This window comes from Amphiprion ocellaris, chromosome 2 (assembly GCF_022539595.1).
Source record: "Amphiprion ocellaris isolate individual 3 ecotype Okinawa chromosome 2, ASM2253959v1, whole genome shotgun sequence".
In the NCBI taxonomy this organism is placed as follows: domain Eukaryota; kingdom Metazoa; phylum Chordata; class Actinopteri; family Pomacentridae; genus Amphiprion; species Amphiprion ocellaris.
Genome location: NC_072767.1, coordinates 30,414,041 through 30,440,748, shown reverse-complemented (window position 1 = coordinate 30,440,748; position 26,708 = coordinate 30,414,041). Strand labels below are relative to the sequence as shown.

At 37.9% G+C, this 26,708-nt stretch overlaps 1 protein-coding gene across 1 annotated transcript; it reads right to left on the bottom strand.

The window, feature by feature from the left end:
* Positions 1–4,663: 4,663 nt before the first annotated feature.
* LOC111589007 (uncharacterized) lies at positions 4,664–23,320 on the bottom strand. Its single transcript, XM_023299693.3, has 3 exons — positions 23,238–23,320; positions 6,940–7,035; positions 4,664–5,013 (listed from the first exon to the last, which is right to left on the bottom strand). Exons 1-3 carry the CDS (start codon positions 23,295–23,297, stop codon positions 4,897–4,899), a joined length of 273 nt encoding a protein of 90 aa, XP_023155461.2. The 5' UTR covers positions 23,298–23,320; the 3' UTR covers positions 4,664–4,896.
* Between the last annotated feature and the right edge of the window lie 3,388 nt (positions 23,321–26,708).

Below are 26,708 nucleotides of genomic sequence, written 5' to 3'. Positions count from 1 at the left end.
AGAACATGTATGCATGACAGAGCACCATCTTTCTAATGTTTCTGTTTGTTCACCACTGTCCTTACCATCATTTGCAGTCTGCTTAAATAAATCCATTATATTTGAGTACATTTTGTGGCAAAAAAGAACTTTTCTTTGTTTGGTACCTTTTCTGCTCCACTCACCAGGATGTTTCTCTTTCATTTCATTTTCGTTTTCACTATGAGTGCTGATGCTTTTAACACTAACCACTCGAGTGCCAGATACTTTAAAGTTTTAATGGCAACTGATATTACCAGTTTAACCATCTGTGTCACTGCAGCTCAGATGATCTGTTGAATATCTGTACATAAGCATACAGGCCATTAATGTGGGAATCAGGAAAAGATACCAGCCTTTACAAGACCAGCCCACTGGAAAAATTCCTGAACTTCCTGATGGCCAATCTGCACCTGGATACAGTTACCAGGAGATCAGCAACACACCATGGTGTGTGGTCCATCTAACACTTCCACTGATTTTGAATATAAAGTATACATCGATAGATGGACCCTGAGAGGAAGAATACAGAATGTGCTGATGCCACAGGGTGATTGTCCATCCCCGAGAATCCCAGTTTGTGAGGAGCCAGTGATTATCTGCTGGTCTGATGATGATGATGCAGAGGCTTCCTCCCTCACAAACAATAACCCATACACACACACATACATGAACACAAGAACAGGTGGCTGTCGGACTCTCAGGAGTCGCTTTCAGCTGCATCAGGAAAAAGAAGCGCCGTTTGATGTTCATGTTGTGTCCGCTGAGAGTTTCAGTCCGTGGGAAAAAGGCACTGCTCGAGTCTCGTGATGCAATCGAACCCCTTAGATACCCTCTCTGTCCTCCATCTGACAGAGGAAAGCAGGAGCTCTTTGTTCAGTATTGATGAACCATGTTCAGAAGATCCAAAGACCAACACTTTATTAACTGTTGCCAGTGGTGGAATAGTAAGATAGCTCCATGGTTCGGCAGCACCTTGTCCCTAACAGACTGCGTCCGCTTTTTGTTTTCATGACTTTACTTACATGCATGTTTGTGCTTTCCTTCCAGTGACAAAAGAACTCCTTACTGATCTGTTACATGACACAACCAGAAGTGGGGCCCTTAGTCAGACTCTCATGCTGTGCTGCTTGTGTGGAGTTAAGTTCGATACAGTGTATAAAACATTTCAGTTGCACTAAGTACCAAGGCTTGATGTCACACTAAAATAGATCACAGAAAAGAGATATGAGGCATAGTTTGTTTGAAATGACATTAACAGGAAACTTAACATGAATCTATCACCACTTGATGATATTATTGTTCCAATGTGAAGTCTTGATTGAAATTCTAACCCACACAACAGCCATTTGTATCCTATATCATCCAAATGTTGCATGTTTTCTTAAAAAGCACACTTTAGTTCTTAAGGCAAAAATAGATCCTTGAAAAGTGACAGAGGCTTGTCCTCCTTTCCCAACAAAAAAACCCCCTCCTTGCTAGACAGGTAGACCCTCCAATGAACTATAAGATACAAGCAGTTTCACTTTTTGTACGCAATGCTAAGTTAAAATCCAGACACGTCATTGCATCAAAGCTCAGATTTTTCCTTTCATGTTTGAAGAGAATCGTAAAATGACAGCTCTGAAGGACGTGGCTTTAGGTGTGCTTCTCCATCATTGTTTTGTCAGCTTTATTAAAGAACATGTCGGTTTACTGACCTTGGGAAGAAAAAATGTAACAAAATAAAATAAACTCAAAAGTGCAGTTACTGGCTGTTTGATGTTGCAACTGCATCTGATTGACTTAGGCAGCAAATGTAGTCAGGCTGAACTTCTCTTGTGTTAACAGTATCAGTAACAATAGTTGTTTTTGTGGCGGAGACAGTAACCCCAGATAGTCTTATTGGGTGTCAATAGGAGATTTTCCACTGCAGGAGCTTGGAGTAGACACAAGGTGGCACAAAAAGTTTTCGGTTTCCATCATTGTGTAGGATCTAATGGCGCCATCCAAATGCACCAAATCAATGATAAATAGTAGCTACTGGATATAACTTTACCTCTATAAGCACATAGAAAATAAAACACTGGAGAGGCAGGACAAATTTTATGTTGTTGATTGTAATGCTAGAGAGATGATACATGTTACTCAATGAGGATATTGCGAGCATCAAAAAACGGTGTTTGTTGTCCTCTCTGGGTTTAACCAATCAGCCTTTGTCTTCTCCAACTTTAACCAACCAGCTTCAAGACTTACTGTAGTTTCAGAGTTGCTCAGAAGTACTTACCCTGGGACAATTACTTTACCTGGCCTGAAAATGCCCCTACAAGAAGTTCTACATAGGTGTTTCTTGCAGTTGAGAGGAAGAGGAAACTTTATCATCCATTATAGTAATAATAACCCATAATAGTCATAGATGGCAGATTCTAATTGGCAGGAGGAGCCTGCAGGGGCAAACATTGGAAATAGTAGTAAGACTTTGCCAGTGTTATCAAACCTTGTGTGTTCATTCAGACCTCAATCAGACTAACTCAGATCTTTTCATAATAAACACAAGATCTTGCTGATGAATCTTCTCTAAATTTTTCTCGAATCCAAGCTTCATCCACTACACTTCTTACCAGTTTTGGCCTGCTGTTGACATCTGTACAAGAGTTCAGAGCTCTTGCATTCCCGATATTGTGTTTGGAAATTACATTTTCTGCATTTGTTTTGCTTATATACAAGTATTTCACATTAATATTAGCTCAACTTTTCAACTTGTGCTGCACCTGTGAATGTGACTCTCACAAATTTGCAAACTGCAGTGAACGAGGCACCAGTTCAAGGCTGGTATAGACGTATAAAATTGTAAAAGCGTATTTAAATATCTCATAAATCCTCAAATATCCCTCGTTTTTTTTTTTTTTTGTTGCTGGGAAGCCTAACAAGGAGTCTGAATTAAATTGAAAATGTGAGACCCTACTGCAACGCAGCGCACACATAGTCATCTGAATTGAGGAGGACTTCCAAATCACAGAGGAAAAAAAGCACAGACTGTGACACATTCATTTATATGTGTCACATAAGAGTAATGCTGCTTAGGAATGAGAAGAAGAGGGTGGCAGGTGAAACGTACATAATGGAGTGAGGGATGGTTTGGTCAGAAATGCTTTTAATGGAGGAGAATAGGAGCTGAAAGAAATGAGCAGGATGAGGTTGTTTCTCAAGTAAGAGATTGTACGATGGAGAATGAAACCATAAGTTGGATTCCTTGCAGGTTTACTTTGCAGTTAAAAATGTCATAAGAATACCAATGTGCTCTTCAAAAAGTCCTAAAAGGAGAGACAAAGAAGTGAAAGACACCAAATCTTTTAAAGATATTTAAACACCTGAGTCTTTACCCATAACAAGTGGAAAGATTCTATAACCTGAGCTCTGCTGCCAAGCTTGCTTGAGCAACAGTAATATTAAACTGTGTCCAATTTGTTATGTTTGAGTGACCATACAACAATCCATCACTGTGTAAATGCAACAACTTAACGGACAATTACTTTTACTATTAAATATAATTAGCATGTAAAAATAGTTCACCAGAGTGATGCTCGGCATACATGCAAATCTCAATGAAACGCACATGCAAAAGGTGTTTGTGTTGATAAATGAGGGTAGTGAGAGGTTTGACTCTCTTCCTGTGCTGCCATTTATTGTCAGGATAGGAACGGAATGTATACTAGTCCGTCATAAAGTTGGCTCATCACAGGCAGCTCAACCACAGCACATTTCTTCCCACGCCACAGGAAATTCACATTGTTACAGCAGCTTATGTAGCAATAAACGTGGTAATAGTAATAAAATAATATAAAATAGTAGTAATTATATTTACAATATGTACAGGGATGAGAAATGAGAATGAAATAGTACAGTATTGACACACTGTAAACAACACAATGTAAAGTGGCCTGAAAAAATAAGTTTAAAAAGTGCAAAGATGTAGCAGTGCAAGAATTGCTATGCAAATTTTTATGGTTTGGGGTGATATGATATGAGTCCAGTATATACTAGCATCAGCCACTGATGCTGATGTTGTAAAGTCTTACAGCAGATGGGATGAAGGACCTGGGATAGCGCTCTTTCTTGCAGGGTGGATGTCTCAGTCTGCTGCTGAAGGAGCTTCTTAAAGACACCACAGTGTCATGCAGTGGGTGAGAGGGATTGTCCATGATGGATGTGAGCTTTGACAACATCCTCCTCTCACCCACCTCCTCTATGTATACAATGCATGTATACAATACAAAATGCTTTAGTTTTGCTTGAAAACTGTACTGAACTCCCTCATAACACGTTTCACTGACACTGAGTACAGCATGTTCTGACAGAGGACATACTGAGGGATGTCTGAAGAACTGCCAACAACACAACAACTGCCACTGGCATTCAAACAAGGGCATCCTTGAAGAGATTTACTGATTAAATATGATTTGAACTATTCTTTAAAATACAGTTGTGTTTATGTAGTTTTGCACATATTTATTTATACCCAAGTCATGTTTCATCCTCAGTATACTATACTTACACCTAACGACTATACGTTTTTGTGAATACATTAGAAATCAAGAATCTCAAACTTCAAAGTATTTGCACATATTTATTGAAAGTAATGTACTGATATCAGCCTTGCTTACAAATGATTTCAACATTCTAAAAGATGCAGAACGTACTAAAATATGAAACCCAGTTCTGTCATGTGCTTCAATACACATATGAGGTATTTATAGTTCTGTAAATTAAGTCAACGCTGGGAGCTTTTCATCCTCTGATTTTCACAGCTTCAAACATATTATGTTGAATGATGTAGCTGGGAGGGATTTTCTGTGAAGAGAATGAGTCTCATTGGCTCTTTCATTTTCTGCTGATGAACTATGAAGGTGTCTTGGAATCAGCGGCAGCTAGGTTTTCAGTTGAGGGGAAGCGTCTTTCAGTAGCAGGGACTGGAAATAATTCTCTGGAGATGTTGACTCTTTTTCTTACTTTAGCCTGCAATCAGACATACAGGAAGTAAGCAGCATGTAACATCTGGTAATGGCCAGAGAACAAGAAAGCTTTATTCAATCAGGTAGCCTCACTGAAAGTGATATGTCTTTTCTAAGAGAAACCTGAAGACATGAAACATTTATAAAAAGACAAGAAGTCTGACCCTCACACTCATAAGAAACTTTTGATGAACCAGCAAAGAAAAGTCAGTAAACTTTCAGCATACTCTGTTTTTCCATGTTTTAATTACATTCTTAAAATACATTTTCCATAGATTTTTGCTATTATTTTACCTGACTTTATTTAAAACATAAATGTTTTTCAAAGGTTCCAAATAATATCATCTTTTTATTTTCAAAAATTCTAAATAATGTAATCCTTTTATTTTCATATCAAGTGCAGCCATCCTATTGTGAAATGGACTGGAACTTTTTATTATTATTATTATTATTATTATTATTATTATTATTATTATTATTATTATTATTATTATTATTATTATTATTATTATTATTATTATTATTATTTTATTCATAGTTCCCAAATGATGTATTTTAAAAACTTTGGTGATTGCTGGACTTTTCCTGGGGGGAATCCAGCAGGTAAACCAATCAAGCTCAGTTGTCTGCACAATACATTTAGTCTCTCTTAATATGAATATTCTATAAATACAAACTCTATCTTGTGCAACAAGAAGGAAAAATAAACAATCTCTCATCCTAACAATCCTGTGCTAGAAGAAAAAGGTGAGCTAGTAAGTTGCTAAAAGGAAAGTGACTTGATATTCCATCATTAAAATGGTGTCAGTACATGGAAGCTCTTTGAAAGAAAACTTATTCGGTGTTTGTAAAGGCATTTCTGTGTTCTAGAGTTTAAATATCACATATCATGCACAATGACTCTTTTTTGTGCGGATGTGGGGTTTTTACACGCACAGAAAGAAGCTACATAAGACACTGAAGAAAGGGAGAAAGCCAAAAAGCACAATATGGGCTCTTGAATAGGCTATTGCATTTGAAAGCTAGTAAGTTTAAAATGTAGACTAACCGTAAAAGACTGAGTTGTTTGATAGTTATTACATATTCAGTAAATATATAGAGCAGAAGTGATACCAAACTATTTCTGAAGTGTTCTAGTTTTAGATGCAAAATACTGTTGCACTGTTGCATCGTCCACAGCAGATTATACTTTTGGCTGATTCCTGAACAGGCACCATCACACAAAACTCAGCCAGTCCCTGATGATGCTTTTAGACCACCACTTCTTTTCATTCTGACATATTGCTACATTATTTAGAAGTTGCTATTACCATTAGCTACAAATCATCAAGCTACATGGTGAGGGGCAAAATATCCATCTTGGCGATGCTTTGCACAGATGTGACCCAGGTCACACTGAACAATAATATAAGAAGTCTCCTTGGTCTGTTGAATTCTCATAAATATTCAAAGGAAGGTGAGCGCACAGGTCGACATAGGCTGCACTCAGGTTCTCTGTCATGTCAATTGTCAGAGTAAAACATGCTGATCATAAATATGCATCAGGCGAATGGGGGGGAAACTATAAATATTCATTGGTTCTTTAAATATCCCGGACTTGAGATACATGCAGTCATCCACCCTCAAACTACTCCAAACACAACTACAAAGGTTTCCCAAAGCTTAAAATTCCTGTTGACTCTTCCTCGTGAGCTCCGTTCATTGCAGCAGATGTATTCCGCCTGATAGCAGATATTAACATTTAATGCCAATTAATAAGGAACGTGCTTCTTCCACTGTGACATTAACAGTTGGAACGAGGAGCTCTGCTTCTCTGGAAACTTGAATCTTATTACTATCAAGCATGTTTCACAGTTTTTACATGCAAATGCAGCCAAAGTCTTTCATGCTAACATGGACAAAAAAAAAGTAGTATTTGCACTTTAATTACCTTATGTTTGTTCATCACTCTGGGCTTGTGAATCTGAGCTTTCATGTGGAAGTATTTCTTCTCTGTTGAGTGAATCAGATCCTCCAGCCAGTGAATCTGAACACAAACACAAGACAGCTGCTCAAACATATTATTGTTATAGCACAGGTTAATCTTAGAGAACCACTTCCTGGTTTCCTGTAAGTTATTTTTTGAAATCGTTGGTCATCACCATAAAATTACACAGTTTTTATGGCATTCAAATGAACTAAAAATATCATTTTATAGAGATTTACTGGATTCATTAATTTATTTATTTTCCTAGTTTTTACAATTTGATTTAAATGGATTTTTTCTGGCACCCTTACTGCTAAATTTTCACCTTTTTTTAAAAAAAAGATTTTTTCCTTCTTCTTTTTTTTTTTTTTTACAGCGTGTTAATATCAAACAAAATTACAACAATTAGATTTAGGTTGTTTAGGAGGAAAAAAAAAATATAAATTCAATCCAATAAATTTGATCCAATAATGGGCTTCGCTTATTTGTGGGTGTAACTCTGTGTGACTTGAACTAGTAAAATTCTCAGAACTATTTTCAGCAACCTGTTCTGTCAAATCAAACTGCTTTTTTCTCCACAGCTCAGTAGGAGCACTAAATGAGAGCAAAAACATCATTAGTTGGACTGGAGTGTCCAGGTCATTTCAGTATAAACTAATTGGTTTGAAGACTGCAAATAGAAGCTTTTTATCGTTATTTACAATTAGTTTAATAAATGAATCAATGTACACTCAGTGACTAAGCTGACTATGGTTTCCATGGTTAACTACAGTTCTAATCATCAGAACAACACATAAAACACAGTTTATTTATCAGTGAGCCTCTTCCTTTGAAAAGCCCAAACTCAATATAAATGTTTCTGCTTTTAGGAGATGGCAGGAAGTTTATTTGCATTCTTTGCTGTGTAACAAGCTTTACTTGCAGTGTAAATCAGCCTGAACAGAACTGAGCTTTTCCATTAACATCAGTAAACTAGCAGAGAGTAATACAGCTACAGAGAGAAGGCAGCGGGTTATGAATTGACTTTCTTTTTGAGCCAAAATAAATCCTCTATTTCTCTTTTTGCTCTACCTTCATCCTCTGCCTTCTCTCACACAGTTTAACTTCTCACTGCTTTCTTTCTGTTTCTCCTACATATTTGTTCCACTCAACTTTTTCAAGCTGTCAAGGATGTAATTATCGTTCTTAGTTACGTATAACACCTCCCTGCTTCATTTTATAAGGTGGGAGTGTAAAAAGAGGGAGAAGAGAGAAAATGAATAAACGATGGAGAGTTGAACTAAGTGGATTTTGTGGAATGTAAACAAAATACACTTGCACCAATATGTGTGTTGATTGACACCTGTCAGGTTGACAGTCACGTCTGTCAGCTGAAATCATTTTTTGGGGTCACCCAGATAATTTCATGTTTTCCATGAAAACTCACACTTTTAACATCACAGCACAAGGGTTTTCTAATTATCAATTAGCCTTTCAGACCCATCTGCCTGCTGGCCGGCGGGTTGAGAGGGACAGGAGAGGTAGAGAGGTAGAGGGAGACAGATATATGACTTCAGAAATAGGTAATTTATTGGGGGTTGATTAATGTGGTTTTTCCAGAGTGGATACCAATTATTCATAATCTGGGAGGCCGAAAAAGGATATTTGGAACTGATATACATTAGCAGTAAAATCCAAATTTATAAAAACATAAACATAAATCTTTGTTGAAATGCCTTTTATGCCATTCATTTATATAAAAATATATTTTATGATTTAAATGTACACACAAGATGCGCTTCCAAATGTGAACCTCCCAGTATGAGCATGCTATTAATAAGCTTGCTCTAGCAGGAGAAGATGAAATCTCTTCCACAAACTCTAAATATATAAGATCAGCCATTAATGATTGCATCTTTGTGTGTGTTCCACTGTGGCCGACTGAGCTGTTGTGACTGTCGCTCTCTCCTGCACCTCATAAAACTAAAATGTTTTCATGGCAATTTATCTAAACTCCCAACTGCTGTCAGCAGATCAACTATAAACTGCAGAGAGCTTGTTTTAATATTACTGGAGTATTACTCTAAATGTTGTGCTTATTTGCTGTCTTGACTGAGACATGCTTTGATTTGAAATTGAACCTTGCTGTGGAATTTACAGTACAGACTGACTTCTCAATATATTTTCATTGAAATACACACTGCCTGGCCAAAAAAAAGTTGCGCACTAATATTTTGTTGGACTGCCTTTAGCTTTGAGTATGGGACTCACGTGCTTTGGCATTGCTTTGATAAGCTTCTGCAATGTCACAGCATTTATCTTTGTCCGGAGATGCATTAATTTTTCACCAAGAGCTTATATTGATGATAGGAGAGTCGGACTAATGTGTGCAAAGTCTTCTCCAGCACATCTCAAATATTCTCAATAGGGCTGCGGTCTGGACTCTGTGGAGGTCAATCCATGGATGAAAATGACGTCTCATGCTTCCTGAACCACTCTTTCACAATGTGAGCCTCATGAATCCTGCTATTGTCATCGTGGAACATGCCTGTACCATCAGGGAAGAAAAACTCCATTGATTGAAAGACCTGATCATTCAGTATATTCAGGTATCAGCTGACCTCATCCTTTGGGAACATAACGGTGCTGAAACTGACCAACCCCAGATCATAACCCTAACCCCCACAGGCTTGGAGGCACTAGACATGATGAGTGCATCACTTTATCTGCCTCTCTTCTTACCCTGATGTCCCCATCACTGTGGAACAGGATAAATCTGGACTCATCAGACCACATGACTGACCACGTTTGTTCCTCGAAGATGATGGTTTATCACTATCCTTCCAGGTTTTAATGATGCACTGGACGGTTCTTAACCTGATTTTAGTAGTTTCAGAAATCTCCTTAGTTGTATTCTTTGCTTGATGCATTCCAATAATTTCACCCTTCTGAGACAGATTACCATCTTTTCCATGACCACAGGATATGTCTTCTGACATGGTTGTTTACAAAATGAGAAGCTCCTCTCTGCATCAGCTAGGGTTAAATAAGTTGTTGCCTGCTGAAACGTATTCATCACTGCAGTAATTATCTACTGGAAGGCTCTTACCTATTTGTTTCGTTAAATCCAGGTGGTGACATTTTGTTGGCCAGGCAGTGTACATTTTGATGCTCTCTTTCTTTTGTGAACATCGTTGAGGATCGGTTTGAACTTAAATAGAATCTTCAATGGACAAAACTGACCAGGGTCCCATTAGGTTCTGGGGCTGATGAACTGACCAGTGTAAGCATCAAAATTGGAGGTTGTGGCCGTCCATAAAAGTTTATCAAGATGTGTAGTAGACATTATAGTATTGTTTGATCCTTAATTTCACTACTATATAAACCATCTATCAAAACAAGGGTTGCACAACATATTTCTATTGTCTGATCCTTTGGATATACAGAGATTATAGATCCGAACAACACTGTAATTTAGTGGCCCAGTGACCTTCCCCACACTGTCTGACTTGTTAAAACAGGCTCCGGCAAACAATAACCACCAGAAAGTTTGTTTATCAGTCAGTAAATGCAAAAATGTGCACTGAAAATAAGGAAGAGCTGTGGCATTATCAGTCCTCACTTAAGTAAATGCACAAGTTGTATCTTAAGACTGCAAAAAACTAATGTAAGCAACCTTGTCGAATGTCATAAATTGATAAAGTCTAAACATACATGAAGGTGATAAACTGAGGAGATAATAGACATTGATAATGAATGCAGCTACTTAATGAAGATTACTTGAAGCATATATTATGGCCTGAGCAGTCGCCACATCTCACCTCACTGAACACCAGTGGAACATTTTGGATGTTGTTCATCGTGCCAGTACAGTTCAGCGCACTTGAAGAATCTACAAAAAAACTATGAATTTGTCGTAATGGAACAGCACCTTTGGGACGGCCCAGTTTGCTTGGGGAAAAGGAAATATACAACCAAGTAAACAAACATCCCAAGGGATGTGGTTGTACAATAGCTGAATGGATTTTAATGAGCAGAGATTTTTGGAGTAACAATATAAATAAGCACAGGAAACAAACAGAGGAAGGGAGAACACTGGATGCTACCTAAGTAAAAGAAATAAACATCAACAAAAAGAGGACTTCTGACTACAAGTTATAAACTGCCTTACCTGATATACACTGAATACAAAAAAATCCCCTCAAAATTAAACCCTATGCTGCCTTACCTACACTTATTAATCAATCCAAAAAATGCAACTGGGAGTAACACGCCTTAAACCCAAACATTTAGACTTAAAAGACAGGTGAATCAATGTGTATTAACATCAGTATCAGCAAAATGTCTGCTTAGGTTCAAGAGATCCAAGAGTTTTTTTTAAGCTCACAACTGAAGAAGCCTCTTGGATGAAAGATGGAATGTCTTCAAAAGCCAAAAAGACAAGACCAGTGGCTTTTTACTGAAGCTCTTGGGAGTATCAGCAGTAACAAAACCTACAACCTGGCTCAGCCTCCTGTGACAAACAAGTGTCTCAAACACCTAACAAAATAATTAACAAGTCTGCAAAAGTTTCCTGGCACAGCCACAATCTCAGTACCAGACAACACACAAACTAGAGACACAAAGGAGACTGTCAGCCGAGGCAGGATGGAGGAAAAGCAGTCAAAACCATAGGTCGAGAGACAGGTGCAGCCACCAATCAGGGAAAGGGGATTGCACATGCTAATTTGCATACAGAAGTAGACAAAAAGTTCATTTCACCAAAAGGAGGCAAAGGCTGAGGGAACCTTACTGATCCATGTCATGTTATTGAATTCAAAACAACTTGAAGAACAATAACAGTGTATCAAGCAGATGTAGAAAATAAAAGTTTAAAACGGTCACTTTAGAACAGCTGGCCAAAAAATCTCCTTTTAAACAGCTCAGTATTTTTCCAACAGCTTTTGTACGGATTAAAGAAACCACATGTGAAACATTGAGTGTCGGACGTGCTGGTTTGACAGATTTTGTTAGTTTTGAACAGAACCAGCTGCTTTTCTGTGTCTATTCTCCATGCCAACCTGCTGCTGTCTGTGGTGAACATCGACTTCTACTGAAAAAAAGCTGCAATGTCATTAGGTGAAGCATTGTGTCAACACTGAAGAAGAAATATGGTAGAAAAAGATATGTCAAGGCCAAACTTGGCTGACATTTACATCCACCATTCACATGCAGTTTGTCATAGACGTAATAAAAAGGGGAAAATTAGCTTTATTGCGCAACAAAAAGTATTCAGAAGTAATCAGAAAGTCACCTTACAGGCAACTAAACATGTAAATGATGAATGATAAAGGAAGATGGACAAACAACAAGCACTAACTGGGACAGGAAAGGGAAGAGAAGAAAGCAGGAAACAAGGAAGCAAAGAACTAAAGAGAAAGGCAGAGAGGGAGGAAGAAAGGTGAACAGAGGAAAAGAATAAACCAAGAGTGGAGTGGTGGGGGGGCCTGTGTCTGAAAATAAACCCAACACAGACGAAATAAAAAAGCACCCCCATCTCTACTGCAGCAGAGTGTCACAGCCTGTAAATTCCCTTATAGATATTTTATGGAGTGGAAAAACATTCGATGCACCCTCACTGTTCTGGTCAGAGCTGAGATGGGGAGGGGAAAAAAAAGGACAAAAGGGAAGCGAGAAGGACGTGAAAGAAAAGGCAAAGTGTGGGAAGTGGGCTGCAGTTATTTTTATGTAATGGAATTTTAATGAGGGGCAGCAGACATCTGAAATGGGCTCAGTCAAGTCAGAAAGCAAATATACTGTAAAATATAGCAAGCCATGAAAGGGGAAATGAGCAGGGGTAATTAGAAATGAGGTTGTTTTTGATGATTTGTGAAAAGTTAACTGCTTACAAATTCGAGGCTTCTGTCAAGTGTTGTGTCCTCACCAGGACCATGACTGCTAGAGAAGGAAGGAGGCGTTGCCCCTGTATAATTACAAATAATCCCGATACAACTAAAGTACATTTGAAATTATATTGTAAAGGAAACACATTTTTTTGCTTGATTATATTTGCTTGCGATGATCACAAATACATTTCAAATCAACAAATCTTTGCTATTTACTTTATTTCTTGACTGTCGCAATAAAGGAAATGGCAAAACAGTCCTTTCTTCACCTTAACCAAAGTTTTTTGTTGTCTAAACCTAAGCACAGATAAGACCTGGAATACAGTCCTCAGTCTCTGGTGTGAGTGTTGTGTTTTGTGCGCTCACCATCCACCCCAACAAACTCCTGCCGATCTAGTTCAAATCGTTATTAGATTCCCGGCCAACCCAACCTTTACTTCATGTCATCCAATGGCCTCATATTTCTTGTGTGTCGCTATCACTACCCAAAAGTAATCTTCTAATAAACAAACAAAAACAACAACAAAAAAAAAAAACATAATTGCCTTTAAATGTAATTCAGTCAGTAATTTTGTGGCTGTGAAAACAATTTGTGTGTTTTGTGTTTGAAGGACAGTGGTGGTGATAAACTAGCTGAAGTAAGGTATGGTTTGCCCATGCTTTATTTAACCCCCACATCTGCATGTGAGTCACTTTAGTTGAAGGCAATAATGCCAAATGCTAAATGAATATTTTGACACTTCTTGAAATAAGCTCATTTGCTTTGTTTGCTCATTTGTGCAACAACTGAATAAAAAGAACAATATCAGCCTTATAGGGCTGGTCAAAGCTTAGCATTAATACTAGAAGCAGGATTTTTGCATTGCTGTCTGGTGCCATTAAAATATAAACTGCAGATAAATTTATTTCCCTCTGTTGTTCCGCCCATGTTTCCACCATACGCATGCCAAATTGGCTACAGACCACTGAATCTTTCTTAGCACAGCTTTTGTGACTTCAGAGTTGATAGGAGGGCCAAAATTAACTCTTCATGAATAGCCCAAGTTATTAGGTGGGATTCCCACATGTCAATGAGCCAATTATCAGCAAGGAGCCAGGTGTAGTTACAGTGGCAGTTTTAAATTTCAGCTGAATTTCCATGACTGCAGAGATGTTCAAGTGCATCTGTGTGTCTGTGGAGTCCAGTATATGAACCATGCAGCTGGTTTTAAATTGGCTACACGTGATCTGCAATAATGAAAAATTATTTAAACTCATCCTTGTGTTGACAGCATGATAAAACTGCAGAACATTCTGGCAAATGAAAGACCATAACACAAAAGAGTTTAGCCCACTTAACACACTTAAATATTTAATATTTCATCCATCTGTTGAAACTTTTACAGCATGCTTAGATGGGATGTGATTTAAGTTTATGGATGTTTTGTATGCCATTTAGAGCTATAAATGTGCTTACTTCAAGATAAAAATGTTGTGGCCAAGTTGTTGGTAAATCAGTGTGTTAAAGTCAGTTTAAAGTTATTTCAAACATGGAAATACATTTGCGATTGGTGAATTGTTAGAATTCATATACAGGGAACAGGTTATTTAGATTCTTACAATGAAAAATGAGTGGGGATACTGCCGAGACACATGATTCTTTCTTCTTTTGGGGAATCTACAATCAACAATGCATCATTTCTGCTACTGCAAATTGTTTCAGGCAGAAACTACATATATATATATGTGTGTGTGTGTGTGTGTGTGTGTGTGTGTGTGTGTGTGTGTACATATACGTGTGTGTATGTATATATGTGTGTATCTTCCCACTTATTTAGCTTGTCTGCCCTGATTTATTACATCTTCTTGTCTTAATACGAGGCTGTGTAAGTACTAAAAGTTTGCTCCCAGTTCTCTATGCTGCATGATGAAGTCTTTAATCTTTTCTTTCAGGCTCTTATTTTCCATCCGGTTTCATGACTTTTGGGGCGTTTTGGATTTCTCACTTTTCTTATTTTCCTAACAAAATATAAATATCAAAATGTAAAACAGGCAGGCATCTATGTGACCTTCAAAATTGTGAAGATGGAGAGAAAAAGGCTGTAATCCAGGAAGATTGCAGTAAAACGGCAGGGTAATCAGACAAACCATTGAAAATATAGTACATACATAACATAAACAGTGGTGTAGATGCAACCAGGCAGGAGGACCACACAGTTTGGATGCAGCCACAGTGTGTAAGAGCCTTTTGTCAGTGTGTGTGTGTCATGCCGTGGCTGATGGTGTGATTAATACAGCCTATCAGTAACCACAGTGGCTTCGCTTCACTGAGCAGCGCAGAGTCTCGCCTGGCGAATCATCACACAACACACACAGCAGATAATGCACATGTACACACACACACACACACACACACACACACACACACACACACAAAGTCACATCTGTGTCATTTATCATCTGAGTTGCAGGAGAGCAGGAAGCTGTAAGTACTTTTTTCTTTTCTTTCTTTTCTCACAACCTGCACACTCTTCCCCTCCACTATACACCACCTCAGAAGCCATCAACTCCACTCCACCTCCATTTTTCTCCGTCTCTCTCTCTCTGCCGTCTTCCTAAATCACTTAAATGTACTAAATCAAAAAAAGGCCCTCACATCTTTACCTCTCCCTCCATCCACTCTTCACTTTCAGGTCCCGGAGTGGAATTGCTTTGAAGGGAGTGACTGAGGGTTGAAGTTCAGGAATGTGTAAGTCTGTTTGTCTTTTCACCTCCAGAAACGCACGGTTGTCGTGTGAATGTTGAAATTGTAGATAAAACGTTTCTAAAATTGCAACAAAAATCCCTTGACTGTAGACATTACACTTCATGTTGTCTTTAGTTCTAAGTGTTTTCTGGAATAAAAGTGATATTTAAGCAGGTGAGGTTGTGACTGTGAACAAGGAAAACATGTTTGTATTTGTAACAGAAGGTAAATCTACCATATTAGGGGATATTGATCAACTCATAGGGTCAAATATTGGTACTATTGGCAGCCCGACTGTGCTAACAACACATAATGTAGCCAAAAATGTTGCTAAAACATTTTAAAAATGTTCCTGACTTGGATCTTGCATGGGGCCAATTCTGCAAATCAGAACCCAACCTTCAGCACCAGAACCAACCCAATAAACACAACTATGTCTCTTAAATTTCCATCTCAAAAATAACCCCAAAATTAGACAGAAAGGAAGAAAGGTGGAAGTCTGAGCCCAAAATTAATAACCTGTGGATCAGTACCACTTGGAAATACAAGTATATGGACCAAAATTCAACATGATTCAAGAAATTCTTCAGAGGTTTGTGACAAATGCAGAGACATTTTTGTGCTTGGAGATGTTTCTTCAGCACCAGACTTCTCACGGCTCAGAAAACAATTGAACATGTTCCATTGCAATCATAACCAAGTCAAAGGAAGAAAAGCTGCAGCAAAACATACATTTTTATGTCTGCTAAATCAAAACTGGAAATTAGAAAATGATTGTATCGGTCAGTATGTAAACACTGATGCAATTAAACTTCTTAAAAGTTGTCAACAGTAACTTGACCAAATCTGACATAAAACAGAAGTGAAGCACAACAAACGTGACATTTTAGACATACCAGGCAGCATGTTCATGAAATATGCCATGACTGGTAAGCCTCAAAAAGGCAGCAGCTTTTCCCTCCATGTATGATTATATTACATTAGGTTACATGAAGAAAACATCAAGTTTTAGTTAAGCATAGCCACTGCAACACTCATTGATTTTTGCTACCAGAATTCTGGGAGTTAAAGGGTTGGAAATTCATTAGTTTTTTGTTTTTTTAGCTTTTGGTGATTCGTGGCTTAGCTTGCTAGCTTATATATCACCATGGTGACCTTTCCTGCACAGGAATCAAATGTGAAGAACAGATCAAAATATATAAAGCAGCCATTACTATTTTTAAGTGGACAGTTTCTCTGTTCACGACCAGCTGGAGAGGTGCCAAAGAGGAGGCTATAAGTATTTTGTGATTACTTTTAGATGCCAAATGTGCTTTTAAACATATACCCCTGATCAACCTGTAACTCAAATGTACTTAAAGGTCCCTGCTGTGCACTCTTCACTTTATACCTAATACTGAGAGTAAATTTACAGGCAGACTGTTCCATACAGACATGCTAATATGACCCGCTTTGGTACACATTTAACCCCTTCAGCTCCAAGCTTGTTTTGGAAATTTCCACCTGAAAAATCCTTAATTGTAGTCAGTAAGAGCTGCTGCAAATCAGTGAGGCCTAAATGAACATCATCCAGCTTTATGGATCAGGGCCACTTGGGAGAATTTTGAAATACATTAATTCGCTTTATCTTCATCACCCGGTCACAATGAATGAATGAATGAGTAAGTGAAAATAACATTACATCCATTTTAATGGTATAGTAGCAGACAGCCTTCTCAATAAACGCACCATGATTGGCCTACTTTAAAAATTGCTGCAGCTGCATTTTATAACATACAATCTGGTTTTACTACACGTACCTCCAGAGTGGACAGGCTTAATATGTGCACGAGTGGCACATTATGGAAAAGTCAATTGGTTTTCACAAAGGGTATTGTCTATTATAATAAACAGTGATGTAAACCCAGCAGTTAAAGTCATTTATGTCCAGAGCCAGGGCAGTTCAGGCATTTTGATTATAGTTATTAGCTGGAAATCCAGATGTTTGCTCCTGAAAAGACAGCTGTCAAAACGCCCCACTAACCACACAGAGGGAATAGCAGTGAGAAATTGTGTCAGTTCCGGTGGTGTTTTGCAGGTGAACCATGCTTCTGAAGTGCTCCAGTTGGTTTACCAGTGTCTGTCTCCACACAGACAATCCTCTCCATTGATGTTACAGAAAACTGTAAAGGTGTAAAACAAGCACGTGCAGTAATATTCTCTTTGTGTTTTGAAAGGTGGTTTTCTGAATAAATGAACAAGCATCTGGTCAGAGTTCTGAATTCTGAATCCGGAGTGCAGTATTCACGCAAAGTTTATAAAACATATCCTCAGTATTTCAGTTCAATATTTCAAAAGCAGTGATTTTTTTCTGCATGGTTTCATCAAATGGTTAGAAACAGTAATATTCTCGATACAAAGCTTTTCAGCTATTCAGTCCATATCTAAGCGGATTTACTTATTGAGTCAAGCCAAAGGCATGCAGTGTATACTTATTTTAAAATAGTAAAAGAATATGTAGAGCAAAAAAAAAAAAAGAATTAAAATAAGTACTGGATCAGCAGGACAGTGAGACACTGATATAAGTCCTGCAGCTGAGCACAAATGTGTCTGTAATGCGGAGAAGTCATAGAAGCTCTTAAACAGATGATCAATCATCTGAACCGTGTTAAGATCATACAGGGAGATTATGTTCCACGTCTTATTCTAAATCTTTATCCTGATGAAAACCAGGATCAGTGAAACACTGACAAACATCACTGAAAACCTTTTAAACCCTGTTACTTGGAAACTGTTTGACATCTTCAGTGCAGCTTGTCTTGTCAGTACACATCTAACTTTGAATGTTAATTCAATTAATGTTAATTTTTCTTGTGTCTCATGTTTGTGCAATGAATTACCAGTTTGGCTGATTCAGTTTGTAGAAGCATTTAAATTGCTAAAATAAAATTTAACCAAAAGAAATGGAATGCTCTTAAAGTGCCTTGAATTTTATTTATTTATGTATGTATGTATGTCCAGAAAAGCATGTCTTGCAGCCACTGAGCAGCAGAGATTTTAGTCTGCGGGGTATCTGGTTTGATACTGCTCACTGCTGCTTCAAACACTTGGACACTTCACTGCACCAACTACTTTATCTCCCAGGCTGCTGAAGGTATTGCTCTGAATAAATGAACAAGGGTTCTGACATACCGCTGAATTCATCAGCTGTCCAGTTTGGCACCAGCCTCGTATTCTTGATATTCCACTTCGATATTCCAAACACAGGGAAATTTTAATGAGGTTGTTAGATGGTTACAAATGGACGTGATATGCTGCCAGTCTTCCTCTAATTGTTTGCTTTTGTATTGTTGAATTCGACAGATTATTGAACTGGTGTGTGTGTGTGTGTGTGTGTGTGTGTGTGTGTGTGTGTGTGTGTGTGTGTGTGTGTGTGTGTGTGTCCTTGTGTGGATATTCCCTGTTTTGTCTTACTGCTGCCATTTTACAGATCAAAGTTTCACTCGAGCAGAAAGGTCTACATTTGCCAGTTTATTTCCTTCTCTGATTTTGAAGAGGATCAATAAATTTGCAGAGTGTTTTATCACTGACCAAACTGTGTATTAACATCAACCCTAGATCCAGGTTCTTAATTTGGCCGATACACCAGTCAGCTTCAACATTAAGGCCACTTTATTGTGTGGTGTAGGTTCCCCTTATACCACTAAAACGGCTCTGATCCATTGAGGCCATGACTCTAGATACCACTAAAGGTGTCAAAAGAAGACCCTCTAAGTCCTGGAAGTTGTGAGTAGGGGCCTCCGTGGATAGGATTCATTTTGCCAGTACATCCCACAGATGCTGGGTGGGATTTAGATCTATGAAATATGGAGGCCAAGTCAACACCTTGAACTTTCTGTCATGTTCCTCAAACCATTCCTGAACAATGTTTGCAGTGTGGCAGGCAGCACCATCCTGATGAAAGAGGCCACTGCCGTGAAAGAACGACTTGAAGGGGTGTATATGGTCTGCAACAATGTTTAGGTCAAAGTAACATTCACGTGAATGCAGGACCCAAGGATTCCCAGCAGAACATTTTTCAGAGCATCATGCTGCCTCTTTTAGGTTGTCTCCTTCCTGTAATTCATCCTGCTGACATTCCTTCTCCAGGTAAAGGTACATACTTTAAGATTTCATTCAATCAGGTTACCTTCTTCTATTGCTCCATGGTCCAGTTCTGACATTGTGTCAATTGTAGGAGCTTCCAGTGGTGGACAAGGGTCAGCAGGGACACTCTGACTGGTCTGCAGCTACACAGCCTCATACACAGTGACTTGTAATGTACTGTGCGTCTTGATACCTTTCTGTCATAGTAGCTACGGTAGCTCTTCTGTGGAATTAGCCTTCACTCCTCAAGTGCATCCTTGAACACTCACGATTCTGTCTCTGGTTCACCATTTGCCCTTCCTTAAACTACCTTTAGTAGATGCTAACCACTGCATGCAAAGAACATCTCATAAATTCGGGTGTTTCAGAGAGGTTCTGACCCAGCTATCTGGTCATCACAATCTGGTCCTTGTCAGTCTTTCAGAGCCTCACTTGGCGTGTTTTTCCTGCTCCCCACACATCAGCCTCTAGAACTGACGGTTCGCATGCTGCCTAATATATCCTGAACAACCTGAACAGTTGACACTGGAGCGAGATAATCGATGTTATTCACTTAACCTGTCAGTGGATTTGATGTTTTGAGAGCTTGCCTTAACAATCTTAGAATTAGTTTTAGACTAGTATTAGATTGGCCAACTCAGCATCAGTGACTTAAAGCAGTTAATATTATATTTTCTGTCAGTTTTCATGAAAAAACCTTTAAAAAAATGTGATGATTTGACAGTAAATTGGCGTCATGTGTGCAACATGGCAGTAATACCATAAAAGGCTTCCATTACACAGTAGAGGTCTTCCTAGGTTCTTCATACAGATTTTGTGCAATGGTGGAATGTAACTAAGTATATACTCCACGTGATGTTTAGACTTAAAAATTGTGATTGAATTCTAAAATGTGATGCATTTCTCAAGATAAAACTACCCGAGGATATAGAAAGTAGTAAAAATAACTGTTACTTGATGAAATTGAAATGCTACTAGCACATGAAGGTATCAGTAATAATATTTGAATCACACTATAAATGATTAAAAAGTATACTTTTATTGAATTAAAATTGCACTTTTTAGCTTATTGTTTAATGCCAAACTTCATTTTGCCTCATTTATACCTTCTGTTTTATTTGACTCTTATCTGTTCCTATTTGTGTCTTAAATTGCTCCTCTTAATTGCATTTTTCTTTTTTGAGTGTGTGTTGAAGTAATTGCTTTGCTGTAGAAAAGATGCCATACAAATAAATGTACCTCGCCTGAAATTACCTTATTCAAGTTAAAATCTGGTCACAACTGAGCCTCACTGCTGACTCAACACAAGGCAATGCAAGGTATTTCTTCCTTTTGCATCTCAAAACACCTGATGCCATCTATTTAATGAGCTCATATTCAGAATGGATCATTGCATTCAGTGTTTGGCATCCTAAACTTTCTGCCTGGAGGAGGCTCACTTACTGCCACGGGCAAGATGAGACAAATCAAACTGGCTATTACTCACATAATGTTGCTGCACAGTTGCCTTATATTTTTAATGCATCGTGTCAAATATTTGATATTTTGGTCGATGAATAAAAGGACCCAATTGAGAAATTGATTATGGGGCAAACAAAATGGAGAAATAAGCGGATAGAATCAACAAAAATAAAACAATCTTGGTGTGTTTGTGAGCTGTATAGTGGATCAGTGGTTAGCACGATCTTTCTGTATGGAGTTTGCATGTTGTCCCTGTGCATGTGTGGGTTTTCTCCGGCTTCCACCCACAGTCCAAAAAACATGCTGAACTTAATTGGTGATTCTAAATTGTCAGCAAGTGGGATTGTTTGTTGTTTGTCCATCTCGGGGACTTGTTTTGGATGTTTTCTGAGCACTTTATGGTTAGAGTAGACCATGGGGTAGACTTAGAACTCGCTGGAGGGGTTATATATTTCATCTGGCCTGAGAACATCTCAGGATCCTCCAAGAACTACTGGAAAGTGTTGGCAGGGTGAGGGACGTCTGGAATAACCAGCTGTGTCTGCTGCCTCAGTAACCCGAACCCCGGAAAAGCAGAAGAAATGGATAGGAAAAACACACCCTATAATTATTGGCACTTTAAAATTTAGTTCTTTATTGTTACTGATAATGCGCTCATTAGCCGATTTCTGTTTGAGAGATGCATTTTTCCCCCCCGTTTTCTCTTAGTGTCAGAACATTTATCTTGTCAGTATCAAATCTGATCACTGAACAATTGATACCAGAAATGGTGGCTGTTGCTCCTTGCAGATGAAGAAAAATCCTGATTTATGAGCTTTTATTTCTGTAAAAACACTTCACAGGTTTCTGCAGCTGTATCAGTATTATCTACACATATTGCTGTTTTTATGGTTTCGTTTTTTCTCGATTCAGACACAAACCCTGGCATCTCACTCTAATGCAGCCTTCAAAGCTCTGAGTGCTTTTGTTTTGTTTTTGTTTTTTTCTAACTGGAACAAAAGGTGTGTCAGTGAGTGCAAAGTCCTTTTAAAATGCTGAAAAAAAAACACAGAGCATGGAGTTCAGAGTGTTAGATGAGCATTTAACACGACTTCAATGCCAAACACTGGAGTTTGGGTCTTGTCCCAGCTCAGTGATAAATCTGTGATGAATAAACCTAAGTAATAAATACTGGCTCTTTAAAGGTCCTCTGCTGGTATCTATTAAACACCTAAAAACTCTCCTCCTTTCATCAAAGACACAGTTGTTTCATGAAAATAATCTTCTAATGTCTGAACATGGCTTAGATGAAACTGTGCACTGTTGCTTAATAATAATAATAATAATAATAATAATAATAATAACAATAATAATAATAATAATAATAATAATAATAATAATAATAATAATAATAATAATAATAATAATAATAATAATAATACCTTTAATTTATAATGCACTTTACATTTAAAATCTCAAAGTGCTACAATGCATTTAAAACCTTCCTCTAGAATGTACAGATCGTCGAGGTCCCTTCTTCCTTGTCCACAGCTCGAGCACACCAGCTCAACAATGACACTGCTCGAATACTGTAAAACAACTCAAATACGCTACACAATGGCAAACTGCAAGTTGACAGGATTGGTTCCTTATGTTTGTTACATAAGAAAACCCAGACGTCTGAGTCTGTGTTATTGAGACAGTCAGCTGTATTCTGACGTTTCAAGGTGGAAATGTTCAGCCATTGCGCTGACTGCTTATTTCACTCATGATGTGTCTTTTAATACATTTAACAATGCCAAATGGACATTTTAAAAAGGTAAAAAAAAGGTAATATAAGGTAATATAAATAAAAGGTCTTTATATTTCGCCATGTTTAGAAACATGACTTTTCTTCTACAAAGTCATTCAGATCCCTACTCTTTACCATACTTTAACTATGCAACATGTGGTCGTGTGGCAGAGATAAAATAATTTAACAAAAATTGTTGCCATTGAAGGTCAATCAAGGTTTTGTTTTTGGTATGCTGAGCATGCAGTAGATTAAGTTTTTCGGCACTGAGAATATCTCTCTCTGACACACATGCACACAGTTTTTCTCCCTTTACCTTCAGCATTGTATTCCAGACACGTTCAGTCCTACTCCTCCATCCTCCCAGTTCATCCATGATGTCTGTCAACAGAGCCTGCAGCTGTGGAGGTTTATGCACACACACACACACATACACACACACGAACATACAAACAAAGGGTTATAGACAGTTGAGTTATGCCACTTTTTACCCTTTAACCACAGTATCTGACAGGAGCACACAGACAAACATACAGTCCCCCCTTTCCATGCATATTCCAATGATTTGCTCGTCCATAACTCTCCTGCAGTGCGAGCACACAAGCACAAAATCACACAGCCGTACACACTTTTACAACTACTTAAAAATCCATTTGCTGGGTGTTATTTTTCATAGGCTGGTGCACTTTGTACAGTCTATGCCAGGCTTTCACTGAGCAGAACTCTTTCCCATTCAGACAGGATTTAACGGCGCTGACTCACTGAGTGGCAAGCACACAGTACATGAATGCAATGCTGCTGATACTTTACTCCTGCATGTACTGATAACAGTATTTTAAGTTTGGACTCTGCACTATGAAGGTCAAAGGTCATGGTCAATTGCAGAGCAGTTGCCTCTGGAGTTCAGAGACACTTAAATGGGATGGAAATGTGATGTTTTGGCCTGAAACTCAGCAGTTAAAGGTGTAATCAGAAGAGAGGCTTATCAAATTGGAAGTAGGAAAAGATGAGCCTTCTGAACAGAACCACTAATGGCACTGAGGTCATGTTACCTGTAGTTTTTATGTCTATCTAGGTGTATGGGAACAAGTGGTAAGTATAATGTATAGTATTTCACAGGCTGGTCCCAGTGTTTTTAAACTCTGTGTTACCCATAAGCTTGCACGCCTGACTTTTTTTCTTTGCACCAATCTGAGCAATGTTTTAAGTGACATGACTTGAGAGGTAATGTATTTAGACTCCATAGAGTCCAACCCTGATTGCTTATGGTACAATTTTCATTCAATTATTTGAGGTACTATGAGCTAGAAAACCATGATTTTTGTCTTAGTTAAGAAACAATATTATACAATTTGTCCAGTTAGGGCCACTTGCAGAGTTATTTCATCTATCATACATGCTCAGTAATGTCTTAATATTGGCCATAAATGCAAAAAAACTCCCCAAATTTTAATAAAGTATGTTTCTGACTGGCACAAAACTCTACATTTTTAAAACTTCCATTGAGGCCAATTAAGGGGAGAAAAAACAAAACAAAACAAAACAAAACAGCCTCTTAGGGTGAAAAATCAAGGTTTCACGGTTGGTGGAATATCAGAGTAGATAGAAACACTGAAATTGTTGTATTTTATTGCTGTGTATTTTTATATCAAATCTGAGCTGTGCCATTTAAGGCCATATGGACATATCAGTGAGCCTGCAAAATTTCAGGACTCCAGCTGCATTACTTCTCAACTTATGGCATTTCAAACATTGCTCGACAGATTGGCACAAAGAAAAATGCAAAAATCAACCATTTTTAACTCAAAAAGTTATAACTGTGACCAAAAATTTTACACGCTATACATAGGTATGCAAAGAAAAAGACCATCTCAAATATAAAATGGTCAGGCATGAACTTTTTTTTGTTCTTCAGCCTTTCTTACATCCATTCATTGCAGCATATTGACATATTACTGTCAGCTGTTAATCAGTGACGTAGTGTGAAACCATTAGTTTGTGCCTGGTGCCAGTTAAGCATATGCTAAAAATAAAATAGAAATACGGAAACAAAACAGGTGCATGGAGTCCAACATGGAGCCTTTAATACAGGACACTAAACTGTACATACTAGATTTGAATTTCAGAATAATACATTCAATACTTTTAAGGATGTGTTTCCCAGAATTTTGTCGTGGAAAATGTGACATTAAAATGTTTCTAGAAAACAAGATGCATAAAGTACAGGGCTGTCAAAATTAATGCGTTAACGTGGATTAATCCATCATCATGATTAACCAGATTAAAAATTTTAATGCACTTAACGCATCCGCAGCACAGAATGACTCAAAATCCCTGAAACGTCTCTGGCAATGCATTTTGGGCAGTTTGTCCAAGTAGACTTGCCGTTGCTTATGCCATCATGCATGCGCAAATGGGATATTGATCCAGTAGTGGCAGAACCAAGCAACTCCATAGGGGAGCACTAAAACGTCTTGCGGTGTATACGCTGCCGGAAATAAAGAAGAAGAAGAAGTAGAAGCAACTCCAAATGGAAGACGGTGAACAGTAGGGCCCAGCTGATTTATTGGCTGGCTGATTAAATTGGCTGATTATAGCCCTTTTCAAAATAATCATCATTGGCCGGAGTTTTGCCAATGAAATGCCGATATATTCTTAATTTCTATAAAGAACAGTAAATGCTGTTTCGGAGTCCTTGAGCCATTTAAGCTACAGCCAGGCAACATTGCAGGAGTGGGTTGAGCCGACAGGTAAGTTTAACGATGACTCAACATGTCTCCCATTTCAGTTAAGAGAAAAAGTTAAAGTTGAAATGATTAGCATTACTATCTGTGTTCAGCAACCGTCATGGTGTAACTCTTAGTTTTACTTTGTCAGAAAATACAGGAACGTGACCCAGGCTGTAACAGCAACTCACTGTGTGTTGTTATGGAGTAACATTAGTGTCGAGCTATTTGTGACCATTATATATTTAAAATCCAACTCAACATGTCATCCAAGATGACATGTTTTGAAATCTGAGAAAGGTATCTCTGGTTTTTGTTTTTGTTCATATGAGTCCTAACTTCATGGCAAAGAAAGTAATGGAGTAGAGAAAATGTGATTTAATGTTAAAGGACATCAGAGAGCTGCAAAAATAATGTTTTATAGTCACTTCACTCATTATGTTGCTGATATACAGCATATATATATATATATATATATATATATATATATATATATATATATATATATATATATATATATATATATATATATATATATATATATATGTATGTATGTATGTATAAGGAACAATTCTCTTTGGTGTCTGGTCAGTTGTGAATGGAATGAGGTGTGTGCTGGGGAAATTTGCTCCTGAAGGTCTTTATTCATCAAAGCCATGAAAATTAAACTTCAGGATGCTCTAAAGAGGATAAGTACATAGAAGGTACTTGCTGAAAGTAAAGACTAAGACAATTTTCAAGCAACTCACTTGTACCCTGAATTAAGTCAACCTGAAGTGGGCGTGTAATTAATTGGATGTTGGGATTCAATCAACTTCTTGTCTGTTTTTCCAAGAACTCTGTATATTCTCTTAATGATATGTTAGTCTGCAAAAGCTAATTGAGTTTTTTGTGTTTGTTTGTTTAATTAAAATGTTAATGGAATTTAATGTTGCAGGTTGCAATTAAGATGTACAAGATATAAAATAATACAGCTGAAATCCCAGAAAATTGGTGAAAATTGATACGGAAGGAAAATCATAGAACACATAGTGGAATTTGGCACCACACTGACACCTAGA